This window comes from Centroberyx affinis, unplaced genomic scaffold (assembly GCF_046629955.1).
Source record: "Centroberyx affinis isolate AG114_WGS23_722 - 3 ecotype Tasmania unplaced genomic scaffold, CSIRO-AGI_Caff_v1 ptg002987l_1, whole genome shotgun sequence".
In the NCBI taxonomy this organism is placed as follows: domain Eukaryota; kingdom Metazoa; phylum Chordata; class Actinopteri; order Beryciformes; family Berycidae; genus Centroberyx; species Centroberyx affinis.
The window spans coordinates 111148-128641 of record NW_027281093.1 but is presented as its reverse complement, the minus strand read 5'-3'; the positions used below and the strand labels follow the sequence as shown (position 1 = coordinate 128641).

General features: G+C 40.9%; 1 protein-coding gene across 2 annotated transcripts in view; it reads right to left on the bottom strand.

Moving 5' to 3' along the window:
• stk38b (serine/threonine kinase 38b) overlaps positions 1-17494 on the bottom strand; it is a 37950-nt gene that overhangs the window by 8207 nt on the left and 12249 nt on the right. For both annotated transcript variants that reach the window (XM_071537169.1, XM_071537170.1), the window contains exons 6-9: positions 16996-17119; positions 8831-8985; positions 5138-5240; positions 4244-4305 (exon numbers count right to left, since the gene is read on the bottom strand). In XM_071537169.1, the coding sequence (XP_071393270.1) occupies positions 4244-4305; positions 5138-5240; positions 8831-8985; positions 16996-17119 (444 nt within the window). The remainder of the gene's footprint in view (positions 1-4243; positions 4306-5137; positions 5241-8830; positions 8986-16995; positions 17120-17494) is intronic.

Below are 17494 nucleotides of genomic sequence, written 5' to 3'. Positions count from 1 at the left end.
CATGATCCCTACTCTGCAGACTGAGCTTGCCAAGCAGAAGATAAGGTTCTGCTATAACCTCCCGAACGCACCGCACTTTGGTGGAGTATGGGAGAGCGTGAGGTGTGTTCTATTAAAGCTGCTCTGCAGGCTAAGATTGGTGGTCAAACCCTCACTGAAGAGGTTCTCAGAACCGTACTGACCGAAGTGGAGGGGATTATGAACAGTAAGCCCTGGGCTATGTTTCGTCGGATATCGCGGATCCGGACCCAGTCACCCCAAACTAGCTCCTGATGGGGCAGCCTGATGCGTTGTTACCTCAGGTCGTCTACCCAGAATCCAAGAGATTAAGCCGACGGAGGTGGAGGAATAGTCAGGTGCTTGCTGATCAGTTCTGGGGCCATTTCATCAAGAGGTACCTACCAACCCTGCAGTCCCGGCAGAAGTGGCAAACAGGTACAGGAGACCTTGCACTTGGCACTGTGGTCATGATTGTCGACCACCATCTCCCTCGGGTTCTTTGGCCGGTCTGCAAGGTGAAGGAGGTCCACCTCTGTTCTGATGGCCACACACGATCTGCAGATGTTCAAGTCAGGGATAAGGTCTACCACCGAGCAGTAGCCAGTCTCATAAAGCTGCCAGCAAACCCTTAAGATAATGAGATATATATATGGACATTGAACCTGTAATCAAAGCAACATGACGAGTGAAACGCAGACTGGATGAAAATCAAAATGAATATACCCCAGACCCAGAGCAAGCATATATAACGGACTACTTTATCGTGATAATGGACCAGGCTCTCACTGCTCTCCGTACCCGTTTTAAACAAATGCAGGAGTTTGGCAACATTTTTGGATTTCTTTTTGATCTGACCAAATTATGTGAAATGGAGGAGACTGACCTGCAAAGACCTTCCCCACCTGTGAGATTGCGCTCAGGATCCTATTGACTATCCAAGTAGCGGTGGCATCAGGCGAGCAAAGCTTTTCAAAGTTGAAACTAATTAATTTGCGCAACTCCATGTCGCAGGACAGACTATGTGGGCTCGCCCTTCTATCAATTGAAAAGGATGTTGCATCCAAGATGGATTACAAGGATTTTATTGCTGAGTTTGCGACCAAGAAGGCAAGGAAAGTGACTTTCACTTAATCCATTTATGTGTATGGTGAGTCGATCTCATTTGTTTGAGTTACAGTACAGTGCACACTACAGTAGGCTAGGCCGTGTATGACCTGACCAGTATGAAAAAATAACCCTACATCGTAATGAAATGTATAGACCTGAAATATCAAATTGAAACATTCCAGCTTTTGTTAACCTGTAATTTTTCCATAGAAATGTCATGTCAAAATAGTGACAGATGAGATGACTGTCATCAGTGGGTGTAAAGCCAATAGGCTAGTTTTTACTGTTGATTTTTTCCCTTTGAAAGACTATAGCAACAAGTGATGAGCTTAGACAATGTACACATGATGCTGTATTATTCTAGCCTACTTGTTCAAAATGTATTGCCTATATATTACCGTATTGTACAGCCTGCAGTAGATCTAGAATAGCTAGCTATATGCATGTGACTGTGACCGTAGGCTACGTGTACTAATGGCCGGTCTGAAAAATGATCTAAAATCTGAATGAAATGTAGGCTATAGACCTGAAATATTGAATTGTAACATACTGTCATACTTCAACATGCCAAAATAAAGTGACCCCTGAGCTGACTTGATGATGTAAAGCCAATAGTTTTACAGTTGACTTTTTTTCCTTTGAAAGACTATAATAGCAAAAAGTCATAGCTGAGACTATGTGCATGATGATGCTGTATTATTCTACTTGTTAAAAATGAATTGCACCAAAATTACACGTGCAGTAGAACTACAATAGCTATGTGCGCGTGACAGTGATTCATGCGCATGCATGTCAATGAGCAGGGCCTCGCACCCCCCTGCGACGGCCCTGCTCGTAGGTTCCTGACACATGCACAATACAAATAAAACCGCAATTGTCATGCGAAAGTTGAGGTTATGATGTCAGCGTTTTAAAAAAGCTCAGTTTCACCTGTCCACACGAATACACGACAACAGAGTTTTGAAAAATCTCCACCCTGGGAGGCGTTTTCCAAAAGCGCCGTTTTCAGTGACCTAAAACGCTGTTTTCATGTGGATGGGAGGCCAAAATGCAGAGAAAATACTATGTTTTCAAAAATATCCGTATACGTGTGGACAGGGCCTAAGAATGTGTGTGTGTGACAAAGGGTGAGTAACCAATTAGCCTTTTAAGAACAGTATGTTGTAATGTGTCATCGTTGCTGCATGGAAACTAGCTAAACCCGTAGCATTGGCTTATACCCTTAGCTGCTTTGTTGATATGTAACTGTGTTACCTTTAGCATAACTTCTGATAGAATATCACAATCCCTTTAGTAACTGGTCACATAATGGAGAGAGAGGCAGTGATGCTGTTTGAGTACATTATTTATTTATCTTGTTATTGTAATTGTGAAATAGATACCATTCCTTAATTATTTTGGTTCTTGCAATATAGTATAATTATAACCACTTTGCTGTAGGTCTGGATACAGAGAATTTATTATTGTTAGAGCAAATACACTACAGTCCACCTTTAGGTAATAGTTTATATAGCTTGATAGATTACCTATGTGATGATAATGTTTGTTGTTTATCTGTTTAGACCACACTCCTGTCCATCCTGGGAATAAACTGGCCAGAGATAACCCTGATGTCCGTGTTTTGACTGGCACGCCGTGGCGACAGCCATCTTTAACCTTGAACCAAAATCCTCCAATTCAGCACATCCAACTCCTTTATAATCAAAGAGGCAAGGGAAATCCTGCTTTACACAATATGGGACCTTTTAAGGGTTTGTCTCTTCTTAAAGTTGTTTTGTTACCATGTGTCCTTTTATTTCTTTCATGTCTTTTCTTTCTTTTTATTCTCTCTTTGTGAAGTGCTTTGCAAACTGTGTTTTAAAAAGTCGCTATATAAATAAAGTTTTACTTGTGTGACATCAATCTCTAATCTAAATATAAATACATTTGACTTGACCAATGATTTCATTCAGAGTGTCATTCATCCAGTGACTTTTCAACTATTCTGTGTTTCTGCTCTAACAAAACCATGTGCAGTCCAGATGTGGCCCTGTCTTGGCCTCCCTTCCTGACTGCATATGGCCAAGACTATTTCTACCAAGTTGTTCTATTCTTATTGTAGCAATGCATGTGAATGTGAGTGTTGGTTTTGCAGAGTTGTTCTGAAACGAGGGTCAAAGGAGAACATGTTGGACAGACTTGGGATAGAAAAGGAAGTTTAGAAACCACTAAATGTTAGAAAAAGAAAGGAAAAGACTGATTGAAGGGGAAATAACTTAATAAACTAATTAATACTGATGGACTATGTTGTGTGCAGTAGAATTCTATGAATTCAGTTATTATCCCTAGTGGATTGCTATTCAATTCATTATCTTCATTGGAAAATATTTATTCAGATGGCAGCTATAATGTACTACTCTTTGGCTTCCAACTTGCTAGCCCACAAGAGATACTGGTAATATTAAATATAGCCATAACTCAGACTGTGGTTATATTATGAATGAGCCAATATTCTCCCAAATTAGTCAGCAAGGATGAAAGTCCTAACAAGCATTTTTTTTTTATAGTTAATCATTTGAAACATAATTTTAAAAAATTGCTGCGCTTTTAGACGAAACGCAGAGAAAAAGAATAAACTATCACATCCCAAGATGTCCATTCTTCTCCACAACAACACAAAGATGGCCACTACCAGACAGAAACGGTAATGTAGTTGGCACTAAGGTTCAGATATTGTCCTTTTGTTAAACACTGGATCTGTCAGTGTGGTCCACCTCTGATATGATGGAGCTTCCTCCCTGACCACAACTAGTTAATGTTTTATTATTATTTTACATCAGATGCCTGACCAGAGGTATGGGAGGATTTTACCCAACAGTCTGTGAAACCTTTGATGAATGACCTTTTGAAGAATTTAATTGCTCTGGCTTTTAGTATCCCATAGTCTAAATGCAGTTTCTGAAGCTTTTCCACCCTGACATGAATAAAATTCTGGGATAAACACCAAATACCTTTTGTCATGAACATAGGCAAATTAAAAGATATTGAATATCGGCACAAAATATCAGCTATCTGCAGCTTCAATCTAAACATATCTGTATCTGCCTTCAAAAACCCATACTGTTTTAATGCCACTTGGTTCCACAGATCAACTCACCAACTGTCTCCTGTTCCTCTTCCACGTCTCAGCTTTCCTCTTTGAGTTCATGTTCTGGGAGGCTAGGTGAGAAAAGTCACTAGATATAGATATTAGATGAAACTTCAATGATCCCCATGGGGAACAACTGCATGGGGATGCAGCAAAGAAAAATAGAATATAAATAATGGGGAATGTGTAAGCATAACAACCACCAATTTCAATATTGGAACACATTAAGTATAAATGAAAAGTAAAAAAAATTAACTAAAGCAATATGATAGTGTGCAAAATTGAAAATATGGAGAAATGATTATGTACAATATGAAAATATACTAAGAATATGAAATCTTTTCAGTATGAAATACATAAAAAATTCCCCAAGATATATGCATTATATAAGATGAGAAATAATATGGGAATGTGAAGAAAACCGGTGAATTTACAGCTGATATACATATGATGTGCAGATGCAAATGTGCATATTCATATTAACAAGCCTATAGAAGACCACATATAGACATAAAGTGTGCAGATGTGGTCACCTTATCAAATATTCAATTTCCAAATATAAATAGCATGGAGAGAATTTATAGATATGGATGGATACATAACTAGCTCTTCACCTTTTCAAAACCTCCAGATGGAGGAACCATACAGGAAATGTTACGATGTGCAGGGATGTATATGCATTTATGTCTGTTCTCATTATCAGTACATATTTACAGCTGGAATTAGCAAACCTACAGAAATATGTCCAGAGATATGCATCAACTCATCACATGCAGGCAATGTCAAGTACACAATGTCTAGGTACAAAGCTCTAGCTCAACAGTAAATGCTTTGTGTTTGCTTTAACCACAACAGTATTATAGTGTCTCCTTTAGACCGGAAAGGCCATACTGCTGCACTCACTGAAGTCGCTGGACATGCTGTGGTTGAGGTTCCTGTAGAACTCCGTCCTGTGGGCCTTTTTTAGCCCTGTGCAGAGCCCAAAGTCTGACAGCTTCACATGACCCTGAAAACACACACACAAGCCAATGACATAGTTTGTTTCTCAAGGCCACGGTATACTTGCAGCGGAAACAAATTTCAGCAAGTTGGTGCGGACAAAAATGAAATGTTTGCGGAAAGTGCCACATTGGCTTAACTGGTATATTTCTAAAATATACCATCTGACTAGAGCAGTTGGAACTTTTTGTGCAGTGGTGTCCTTTTATGAATCGCTTACACAATATGCAAATGATCAAAAGGGGTCTGAGTTCGGGGAAAACGTTAACGCTAATAGACCTCGTAAGTCAGATGCCCACAAGCCCAAATATGGAATTCCGGTTCCATAGCAATTTCTCCGTAAGGAAAATGAATGGGGTTTCACATAACCGTCTCTGTCACAGTCTACGTTTAATGCAGGATTTTCAAAGTCAGCCTGTTGTTACCTACATATATTTATTGATTTCTGTAACCGTTTTCTAGTCTAAGCAGTATTTTTGCTAGCATCAAGCTAAACACTTCAGCGCATATAATTTAAATCACCCGCTGGCAGACCTTCCGGCAGAACTTCTCTCTCTCTGTCTCTGTCTCTCTCACCTACACCGGCACGTTTGCTAAATTGATTGCATATCTTTGATTTCCACATTATATACTGCAGATAAAACTAATCACCAGAGTGAACTTAGAATCGACGTCAGGGGTCACGAATGAAATTTCACAGGAACCAACCCACAACATCAGAGACCCTTCTTTCCCATTTAAAGGTAAAAGTACATTTGTACCACCAAACAGGCGAAACCCTTCCATTGACACGTTTTGCAGACTTGTTAACTCGGACATTGAAAGGATTTATAAACAAAGGAAATACTCAATGTATGATAACTTGACAAAGGCGGAGAGAGAGGCTTTGAAAGACTTGCAATCAGACAAGAATCTCATTATAAAACCAGCGGATAAAGGAGGGGCGGTTGTGCTACAAGATGTGTCAGATTACAAAACCGAAATTGAGAGACAACTCAGAGATGAAAAGTACTACCGCAAGTTGAAAAGTGATCCTACATTGTACCTACCAAAATGAGGTTAACCAATTTTTGGAAAAGGCTGTAAATAGAGGCGTCATATCTAAGAAAGAATTTGACTTCTTATATGTTAAATCACCCTCCATTCCGGTACTGTACACCCTACCAAATCCCTGGAACACCCTCCTGGTAGACCAGTAGTGGCGGGCATCAACTCGGTCACAGCCCCACTATCCGTTTTTGTGGACCATCACATCGAACCTCTTTGAACTACCAACCTTCTTAAAAGACAGTAATGATCTCATACAATCATTAAAGACACTACAAATTCCTGAATCAACCATCTTATGTACCTTGGATGTAGAGAGCGTCTATAGCAACATCCCACATGTAGGTGGCCTAGAAGCATTGAACCATTTTTTGGACAAAAAAATTTGATCTTGATGCCTCACACAGAAAATTCCTAGTAGAAGCAACTGAACTTGTTTTGACAAAAAATTACTGCAGTGTGGGGAATGATTTCTATTGGCAACGCTGTGGTTGTGCTATGGGTACAGTTGTAGCACCAAACTATGCAAACCTCTATGTTGGCCTTTTTGAAATGAAATACATCTTGAGTGAAGACAACAATCCTTATCGGAAACACATCATCTACTGGAAAAGGTTTATTGACGATATAACATTTCTCTGGACAGATGGTGAACAGAAGCTCCTTGATTTCACTACATGGCTGAACGACAGAAGTCCATCACTCAAGTTCAAGCTGGAGTTTGACTCTCAAAAGTTAAACTTCTTGGACCTGTGTATAATCAAACAAGACAACAAGCTCATTACAGATCTCTTTCGAAGATCGCAATAATCTTCTCAGAACAGACAGTTACCATCCACAGTACATCAAGGATGCCATTCCCATTAGTCAATTTCACAGACTACAAAGGATCTGTAGCACACCAGAGTCTTTAGAACAACAGGTGGATATTATGAAGGCGAGATTCAAGGATAGAGGATATGTTGATGAGCAACTAAATACAGCACTGAATAACGTATTTGGAGATTCAAGAGTGGAAATAAACCCTCCAAATCTTCCATGGTATGTGTCCTTGGATACTCAAACAGGTCACAGCAAATCAAACATTCAATCAAAAGACATTGGCATATCCTAATGAGTGACCCACAAGTTGGCGAACTTTACAAAGAACCACCTAGGATAACCTTTCGTAGAGGAAGAAACCTTAAAGACAAATTGGTACACTCAGATTGCCTTTATACCAAACCCACCCAACTATTGTCACCGTTACCAGAAGGTAATTTCAAATGTGGTCAATGCATACAGTGCCAACATACAACTAAGTGCACTTCTTTCTTCCATCCTGTAACAGGAAAAGAGTACAGGGTTCGGGGCACAATTTCCTGTACAACCACTGACTGATGAGGTATATGACTCATATACCTCATCAAGTGTCCTTGTGGTAAATATACATCGGCATGACAACCAGATATTTGAAGACTAGAATGACGGAACATCGTTCTGCTATTAGAAATGCAAACAAAGACAGTCCAGTTGCCCTTCATTTTGCACATATGAAACATCCCCCGACCTCATACTGGTATACTGGTATTGAGAGAATTCAAATTTCCAGACGAGGAGGCAACTTAAAGGAAGCCTTCCTGAAACGTGAAGCATATTGGATTACTGAATTAGAGACTCTCACACCATTGGGAATGAACGAGGACCTGGATCTCAGGGTCTTCCTGTGAAATGTCCTGTCAAATCCAACCTACTGTCAAATGCGTGTTTTTTTATATATAAAAAGTTTTTTCTACCATGGTATAAACTATTTTACATAGAGATTGACTTCTTTTGCCTTTTGTTGTTTTGTGTTTTTTTTGTTTTCTTGTTTCCCTTTTTTTGGGTGGGCATGTCTTCCGGAAAATGTGTTTTGGTATATATATATTTTGCATATTTATACATGGATGATTTTGAAGTTATAGGACCCCATGTAATGGGGTATTTGTATACTATAGACTTGGGCTATGTCTTATATATATATATACCACTAACCAGAGGGAAAAAATGTTTTGCTTGTTAGTAATATCAAAAGGATTTTGGATGTGTACGATTGTGGATGTTGAGGGAATCTTGAATGAGTGAGCTGTTGTATGGGATCATGGACACACCTCCAACACAGCTGTGGACTGTTATGCAATCATGGGCTGTATTTAAGCACTAATGTCACTTTATGATTGATATGTCTTGAGAAAGGTCCTTCTGACCGAAACGTCGACTCTTTTTAATAAATCAATGCAGAGGTGATAAGTGTGTGCGGGAATTGACTTTTTTCTTTGGAATTTGAACTTAGAATAACACCATTGGTATATTTGAAATAGAGAAGAGTCGTTTAATTGTTTGATTGTTTTAGGATCATTAGCTTTCCTGCAGAAAGGTACTGACAGGAGGCACGACAACAACGCTGATCCTTTGCCTCCAAAAAGAACTAAAAAAAAAAGGTAAAAACTTGGAACATTTTGTGGGAGCGTTGAGGGTTGCTAAGCAACTTACAGACTCAGTGCATGCGTGCGTTTACATAACTTTCCTAACCTTGGAGTCAAGCAGGATGTTGTCAGGCTTGATGTCTCTGTGGATGAAGCCCATTTGGTGGATGGAGTCGATGGCCAGGACCGTCTCAGCTACGTAGAACTGGGTCTCCTCCTCTGTCAATGTGTCCTTTTTCATCAGCAGTGTCATCATGTCACCTACAGGGGGCACCACACTCAGACTGACTGGCTATAGCAGCTTGGCAAAATTTACATGTTAGCTTAAACCTGCAATAAGCGGTATCAGACCTTAGGGCAATGTAGGCTACACTCCCAATACCAACCAACAAACCAAGTCAAAACACAGGATTAACATCTATTCAAGTGTTGCCTTGCAAAAAGACATTCCTGTGTGATTAAATAAAAAATGTAAAGGCAACTTATTGATCGATCTTGATCATCATAATTGCCCAGACATGTATTTTCCCTGGTCATCTCTGCCTGAACAGATCAGGCCCGCACAAAATAAAACACCTGACAAATTCTGGTAAATTATCTCCTATGATTATACTGTATATGAGAACATCTGATGTTTTCTATCGTCTTGTAGAAAAAAATGATGGTGCAGTTTTTGAGGCTTCAGCAACAAAAGCAGGTCCCATCTGAGCTGACAGCTGAGGACATGACTGACTGGCTGCTGGCGCAGGGCAAGACATCTCTCAGGGAGCGGTGAGACAGTCCACCACTCAATCTGTCATCAACTCTGCAAATGTTAAAGGAATAGTTCAGCCAAAAATGAAAATTCAGTCATTATCTACTCACCCCCATGCTAGTAGAAAATCGGTTTAATGTTTTATGTCCACTTTAGTCTCTGTTCTGTATGTATTCTGCACAGTGTAATACATACAGCGTTTATACTTAAAAATGGCACTAACCCTTTTCATTATTATTATGACATCAAACATTAATATGGGTGCTCACTTACTGAATTTGACAATTAAATACAAAGTCATTACTTTAAAACAGTATTTTTTTTATATTTTTTTTTTCGTTTTTATTTTGAAGGCTAAACAGCCAAACCTGAAGTCTTGTTTCTGCTAATTCGAGCTAGTCTTACCTATCGAGGCCGGCGCACACGTGATGTATTTTGAAATAACAGCAAGAGTGGCAATTTCAGCTAAATAATGGTGTAAATGTCACTTTGGGATCTTTTGGCTTTAAGAGACTTGGATTATGCTGTAAGAGCTGCATGGAGCCATTTTATGGTTATTTTTCGTTATTTTTTTTTTCTGTTGTATGGACTAACAAACTTTATTTTTTTATGATTTTCTACTGGCATGGGGGTGAGTAGATAATGACAGAATTTCAATTTTGGTTGAACTATTCCTTTAAGCTATGTCTGTTACTAATGAGAAGAAAATAGAGCAACAGTTAAGATTAACCTTCTTTTTTCTTTCCATTTGAAGATTGTGGAGGTTTGATCTTGAGAGTTTTGATACAAGTGTCCAGCCTCTCCTCACGCCAGACCAAGATCATGAAAAGACTCAGTTTGGAGTAAATGATCACATAACACTAGATTGATCCTGTAAATATGTCAAATCTTAATGGTACGTCCCATTTCTTGTTTCAGATGTGGGAGGTGAACATCAGCATGAAAATGATGGTCATTGAGTTTTTAGCCCGAATCGTGCTGAACTCATCTGAAGCCAATAGTCCTTGTTTTCAGTAAGTCACAGTTATGAGATAAGATGAAACTTGAATGATTTCCGTGGGGAAATTGTGTCTTTTCAGAAAATGTGTATTTCAACTCATTTTGAGCGTCTCTCTTCGACAGAGACCCTCAGATCATCTGTCTGGCTGACAGAGCCATCAGGAGCCTGATGGAGAAGCAGCAGCCCAGCTCCAGCCTCCTCGGCCCCCAGGAGGTGGTGATGCTGGTTGTGCCTAAAGTGCTGCAGGGCTTCTGGATTAATCCGGCGATCCTCTTATCCGTACCCCCACTGCAGCTCAGCGACCTGGCCGTCGGACTCACGAAGGCCGTTGAGGATAAGCTCTCCGTCACTCTGACCTCCGCGGACCGCCAGGCTGCCTTCTCCTGCTCCATCCGGGATGAGAAGGTCCTTACTATCCAGAACAAGGTCAGAGAGAAGTACACTCCAGATGTCCTGCTGGAGAAGCTGAAGCGCTTTGAGCCAGAGCTGCTGACCAGGATCGTTGACGTCACAGTGGGGGAAATCTGTGTGATGTTTGAGCCACAGAAACAAGTGCTGACCACCAAAGAGGTAAGAAGACCTGCGTAGATGTATGATCGAGTAGCTGGATAAGATACTGTATAATAAAAAAGAAATTCAAACGGCTTCTCTCCCTCTTTAGGTGGATCTAGATGATTCCACCCAGCCAGCTGTAGTGGATGGAGCCGTGAACTCCACCCCCCTTGATGGAGATTTAAGCGAAGAGCCCGGCCTGAAAGAGGACACAACACCAAGCCCAGAAATGGACTCTGCTGTTGGTTCAGCTGCTGTGGTTCCTCTGAGCCTCCCTACAGAAGCTCTTGTGGTTCTTCTGACCCTCCCTACTGAAGCTCCTCTGGTTCCTGTGAGCCTCCCTACTGAAGCTCCTGTGGTTCCTGTGAGCCTCCCTACTGAAGCTCCTCTGGTTCCTCTGAGCCTCCCAACTGAAGCTTCTGTGGTTCCTGAAGCTCCTCTGACCCTCCCTACTGAAGCCCCTATGTTTCCTCTGAGCCTCGCTACTGAAGCTCCTCTGGTTCCTCTGAGCCTCCCTACTGAAGCTCCTCTGGTTCCTGTCAGCCACCCTACTGAAGCTCCTGTGGTTCCTGTGAGCCTCCCTACTGAAGCTCCTGTGGTTTTTCTGACCCTCCTTACTGAAGCCCCTGTGGTTCCTCCAAGCCTCGCTACTGAAGCTCCTCTGGTTCCTGTGAGCCTCCCTACTGAAGCTCCTGTGGTTCCTGTGAGCCTCCCTACTGAAGCTCCTGTGGTTTTTCTGACCCTCCTTACTGAAGCCCTGTGGTTCCTGTGAGCCTCGCTACTGAAGCTCCTCTGGTTCCTGTGAGCCTCTCTACTGAAGCTCCTGTGGTGCCTGTGAACCTCCCTACTGAAGCTCCTGTGGTTTTTCTGACCCTCCTTACTGAAGCTCCTCTGGTTCCTCTGAGCCTTCCTACTGAAGCTCCTCTGGTTCCTGTGAGCCTCTCTACTGAAGCTCCTGTGGTTCCTGTGGTCCTCCCTACTGAAGCTCCTGTGGTTCCTCTGATCCTCCCTACTGAAGCTCCTGTGGTTCCTGTGAGCCTCCCAACTCAAGCTCCTGTGGTTCTTGTGAGCCTCCCTACTGAAGCTTCTCTGGTTCCTCTGAGCCTCCCTATTGAAGCTCCTGTGGTCCTCCCTACTGAAGCTCCTGTGGTTCCTCTGATCCTCCCTACTGAAGCTCCTCTGGTTCCTCTGAGCTTCCCAACTGAAGCTTCTGTGGTTCCTCTGAGCCTCCCTACTGAAGCTCCTGTGGTTCCTGTGAGCCTCCCTACTGAAGCTCCTCTGGTTCCTATGAGCCTCCAAACTGAAGCTCCTGTGGTTCCTGTGATCCTCCCTATTGAAGCTCCTGTGGTTCCTGTGAGCCTCCCTACTGAAGCTCCTCTGGTTCCTCTGAGCCTCCCAACTGGTAGGAGTTCTTCATCAGGTCCGCTCACACTGTAGCTCATGTCTACTTCCATGAAGATGAATTGAGGCATTGATTGTCTATTGTTTATTTTTCAGAGATCAAAAAGACCAAGAAGAAAAAGAACAGAGTCTGGCGCTTCTTCCGTCGGTTGGTCCAAACAATGAGGAAAACAGCCGAGGAAACTGAGAGGGACTGAAATCCCACTGCAAAAAATAAATTCAGTGTTGCATTGCAATCAGTCCATGTCAGTCTTTTTTTTTCATTTACTGTGAATTGATGCACTGTAAATTCAGAAATGAGCATACAGGAATTGCATGATACATATACCGGTACATATACAGTCAACTCCAGAATTATTCTCACCCTTCATGAAAATGAGCAAAATGTATTGTATAAAAAATCTTTTTTTTTTATTGATCTCAGAATCTAGAAAATGTATTGCTTTCATCATTTCTTGTTTCACTAGGGTCAAAATATGAGGTTGCACACATGTCAAATCCATTTGTCATCCATCACTTTGTGGAAAATCAAAGAGCTTTCAACTCGGAAGAGACAGATACTATCTGTCTCTTCCGAGTTGAAAGCTCTTTGATATCGTTAATAAAGCTAAAATAAGTGTATTCCTGGTTTGATGTTGTTGATGCCATAAAAGTGATGCCCATCTCCTAACTGGCATCCTTATGATAAGGAGCTATGTCAGAGCCATGTGGTTATCTGAAATGACCAACATCCCTCCAGCCAATCAGAATAAAGTATTCAGCCAGGCCATTGTATAATAAATATTATGGATGCTATTTTGTACGATCACCTTTTAAAGTTAATGTCCATTCTATCAGTATCATAGCAACAAGAGATTGAGGGAGTCAGGGTCAGGGAGACAGCAAAGAGCAGCCACACCAACCAAACCCCAAATCCAGACCGGGCTGCACTTTTTTTTCTTTTTTTTTTTTTATGTTTGCAGCTGTTGGTTCTCAGTGTGATGGAAACCTCCCATCAAATTATAATATATATATATATATATATATATATATATAAAAGAATTCCATTAAAATATACAGAGGTAGGCTATGTTATAAAATCTTTAATTTTATCAATTTAACATTCATGGGTTAAAAACTGTATAGTGATATGTACAGTACATTACAGGATTCATCGATGCAAAGCATCCTGTAATAGCATAGAGGAATAACATTAAGTTACGTTAAGTTGTCCTCTGTCTTTGACCAATCCTAACTACTGAGGAGCAGTAGGCAGCCACAATGCATTGCCCAGGGACCAACCCCAATTCTGAGGCCAGTGCCTTGGTTAAGGGCAATGGCAGGAGTATCTGATACCTAACATCCGTAACATGCGTGTCTTTTGAGTGTAGAATTATCTTTGTGCCGTTACAATATAAACAGAATGGTAAACAGCTGGTCCCCCACCCTCCATGCTGTCTTTGCCACTATCAAATTGTTTGTCCCCATAAGACCCCACCATCCCCCCTGAAATTTTTGTACAAATCGATTACTGCTTATAACCAATCCTGAAACTAATGTGTGCTATGTGGAGATTTCATTGAGATATGATACACACCAATATACACACACGCTGGCCAGCTGTGTTGCTGTTTTCACCTCTTTTCTAAAGCTTGTTGTCAAATTGCACTCTGGAACGAAGCTCCTCCGGCTCCATTCAGTAGCTTTTCTTTTTTTTTTAAACTAGCTTGGCAGCCGTCCCGGTGGGGGATTCCTCTTTGACTCGGCCTGCCCAAGGTTTCTTTCATTTTTTTCCTGATAATCTTGGAATTTTTTCTTTGTATGCTTCAAGGGTCTAAAGCTGGTAGTGCTGGGTAGGTTAGAATAGGTAGGCTGTTATGTCTTACTAAAACCTGCTATTGTGGGTCTTGTACTTTGTTCTGCTTCCTTGCATTTGTCTTACATCATTCTGTTCTATGGTTGACTGTTGATTAGTTAGATCTAGTTAGGCTCATTCTCTCAAGTCCTTTGAGACATGCTTGTGATAAAGGGCTATATCGAACTTGAATTTACTGAATGGAGAATCACGGAAGTGGACTTATCAACAATGAATGTTCTATACTGACATTACCACGATTTGTGTTGTCTGTGGATTTCTAGAAGATGTTGGAGGTAAGGCGTCGCCATTTTGTGTCCACTCCTGTTACAAAAGAAGGGATCATTGTAGGGCTGAACAATTTTGAAAAAATATCTAATTGCGATTATTTTGACTGATATTGCAATGGCAATATGATTTGCGATATTAGAGGGAATGATAATTTTTACCTCATTATTCTCATTTTCATTGAAAAACATATTAAAATGATTATGGTGTGATTTTTGCGGGGATCTGTACCAAACAAAGATGTTTTCTTAAGTCTGTAGAATATGATGTGTAGGCCAGGACATCTCTGCAGCACGACAATATTTCATTTAAAATGGTATTTTGACACACATTTCGCCTTTAACAAATATTGCGCATCCTACGATTTGAAAATTGCAGTAAGCCACAATGCAAAGAAACAATTTGGAACATTGGAAAAAAGAAACCAAAAGTCAAAGCAAATTAGAATGTTATCTGACCCTAAACAGAGAATAACAAACTCAGCTCCCAAATTCACAACTTCAAAGAGCTGGATGACAAGTCCAGACTAGGAATTGTCCTGAGAGAAGGAAACACAGCTTGCCTGATATCAGACAGAACTGTCAACTCGTTGGGCGGATTCAAAGGTCTGGACCCAGGCAAAAACACAGCAGATCTGACTGCACAATATGTGTTAACCTGCCACAACCTGAGGAACAGAGTGACCAACACATACACACATACACACATACTGTACACATGTGGGCGCGCACACACACACACACACACACACACACACATACACACACACACGTTGACCAATGTGTTGTGTTTTTGATTCTTGCTTTATTGAATGCATTATTTATTGTTGAACTCTTATGACTATTGATAGTCATTATATGATGGAGTGCTAACCGAGCGCACACACACTCACACACATACACACACACACACAACTGTACCTTCACGCTTTGTCAACATTGTTTGTAAACTTTCATGCCAATAAAGCAAATTGAATTGAATTAAATTGAATTGATAGTACTGATAACTGCAGTAACCCCACTACAGGACAGATTCCATACTGCCCTACTTGCTACCAAGGAGCAGAGCTCTTTGATCAGTACACACAGCGCCAGTAAAAGCACTCTACTGCTAAGGGCTCGTCGGGACTCTCTTGGCCAAGGCATTACCACAGATGCTGCGGTTTTAGCTGATATCAAAACAACATAGATTGCTGTAGAATTATAAACTGATGTGTAACTTCCCTTTACATTCGTGACTGTAACTATTACATTTGTAACACTGTAAACTACTCTGAAACTAAACGAGAATCATTTATCCCACTTCCATACCAATCAGTAAACACCTGGCCTCATAGCACCTCCAGGAACACAGTCAGCAGCTAAGTCAAGCAGCCAGAGATAGCCAGGATAAGCCTAGGCGATTTTGCCTTTAGAATAAAAGGCTAAAATTGTAATACAGACTCCTCCTCAAATGTATTCCTTATTTTCATTTTGGTAATTTGTATTACTCAAAAAACAACCTATGTTCATCAATAGCGGTTTTATTTTGAAAACTATGATTAGAACTTCTACTTCTTTTGCTCTGGCCTGTCTTGACACTGATACAAGACAATGCACTGATTACTTCACTTAACACAGAATCTTACCCTGCCATGCAGGTTTGCTATAAAACAAATAAAATGAACAACAATAACAATAGTGGGTAAACATTTTTAACTGGGAGATTATCTTTATCAATAAATTGCGTAGCCTTTACGTAATGTGTTAGCTGGGATAGCAGCTCACACACCTTACTGACAGCTATACAAAAGGTGTACTGAGTGCAAGCAAGCAAACATGTATGACAGATATCCCAGCAAATTTGACAAATGGCAACATGCAAGAGGTAGCCTATGACCGACAGGTTCAATATCAATCCAAACAAGCACAAAATTTCACAATGGTATTATAGCACACAAAAACTCATATTAAAACACCTTTGGAAACAGTTTTGAATTGGTATAAGAAAGATATCCGGGTCTCTACTTGACTAAACAATTCAGGTAGCAGTTATGGATGGTGTCTCTGACGTCTCATTTTGGTGCTCTATGTACATGGGCTTTCAACGCTGGTGCAGGCCATCATATCAACATCTATTCAATGTCTAAATGTTTGCTGGGATACAATGGGTGGATATCTATATCACATGCCAAGGATGCGCACCGTGGTCCATGGAGGCTCAAGAGTCTACAGGTTTCATTCCAGCCAAACACTACAGCTCATTTCATTGATTAACATACATTCAACGAGTCTGTAGGTTGCAACGAAAACCTGCAGACTCTTTACCGCTGTGATACTGCATATGAATGCCCATTCCTGTGCAAGCTGTGGTACCCCATACATAAAGGTACACAAAGACAGAGGTACACACACACACACACACACACAGACACACACACACACACACACTTGTTTGTTGTACCTCCAGGCAGAAACTCCATGAGTAGGTAGAGGTTCATCTTGTCCTGGAAGCTGTAGAACATCTTGACCACCCACAGGGTGTCAGCCTGGACCAAGATGTCTCTCTCTGCACGGATATGACCCACCTGGACAGACAGAGAACACAGTGACAGTCAGCTCGCACAAGTACATTTGATGTACCAGGCTTATGTTTGTTGGTCAGTGGAAATGTTTTTTGCTCCTTGGAAAGTTTGATCATAGGTGATAAGGTTTTAGTAAGAGTAAGTATCTTTGTTTCAATTGTTTTTAGCTTAGTTTTAGTTCAGTTTAGATTTTAGGGGACTATGGACTGTTCTTTGTCTGTCCCAGTGGTGTAGTCCTAAGAAAAAAAGTTGGGTATACTATAAATCTGGGCCAGACCAACGCATTCAGTCACCTGCGTGTGTTTATGGTGCACGCTGTTTTTTTTTTTTTATCACCCTGTAACACAGTAATTACAATATACTTTAGATTACTAAACT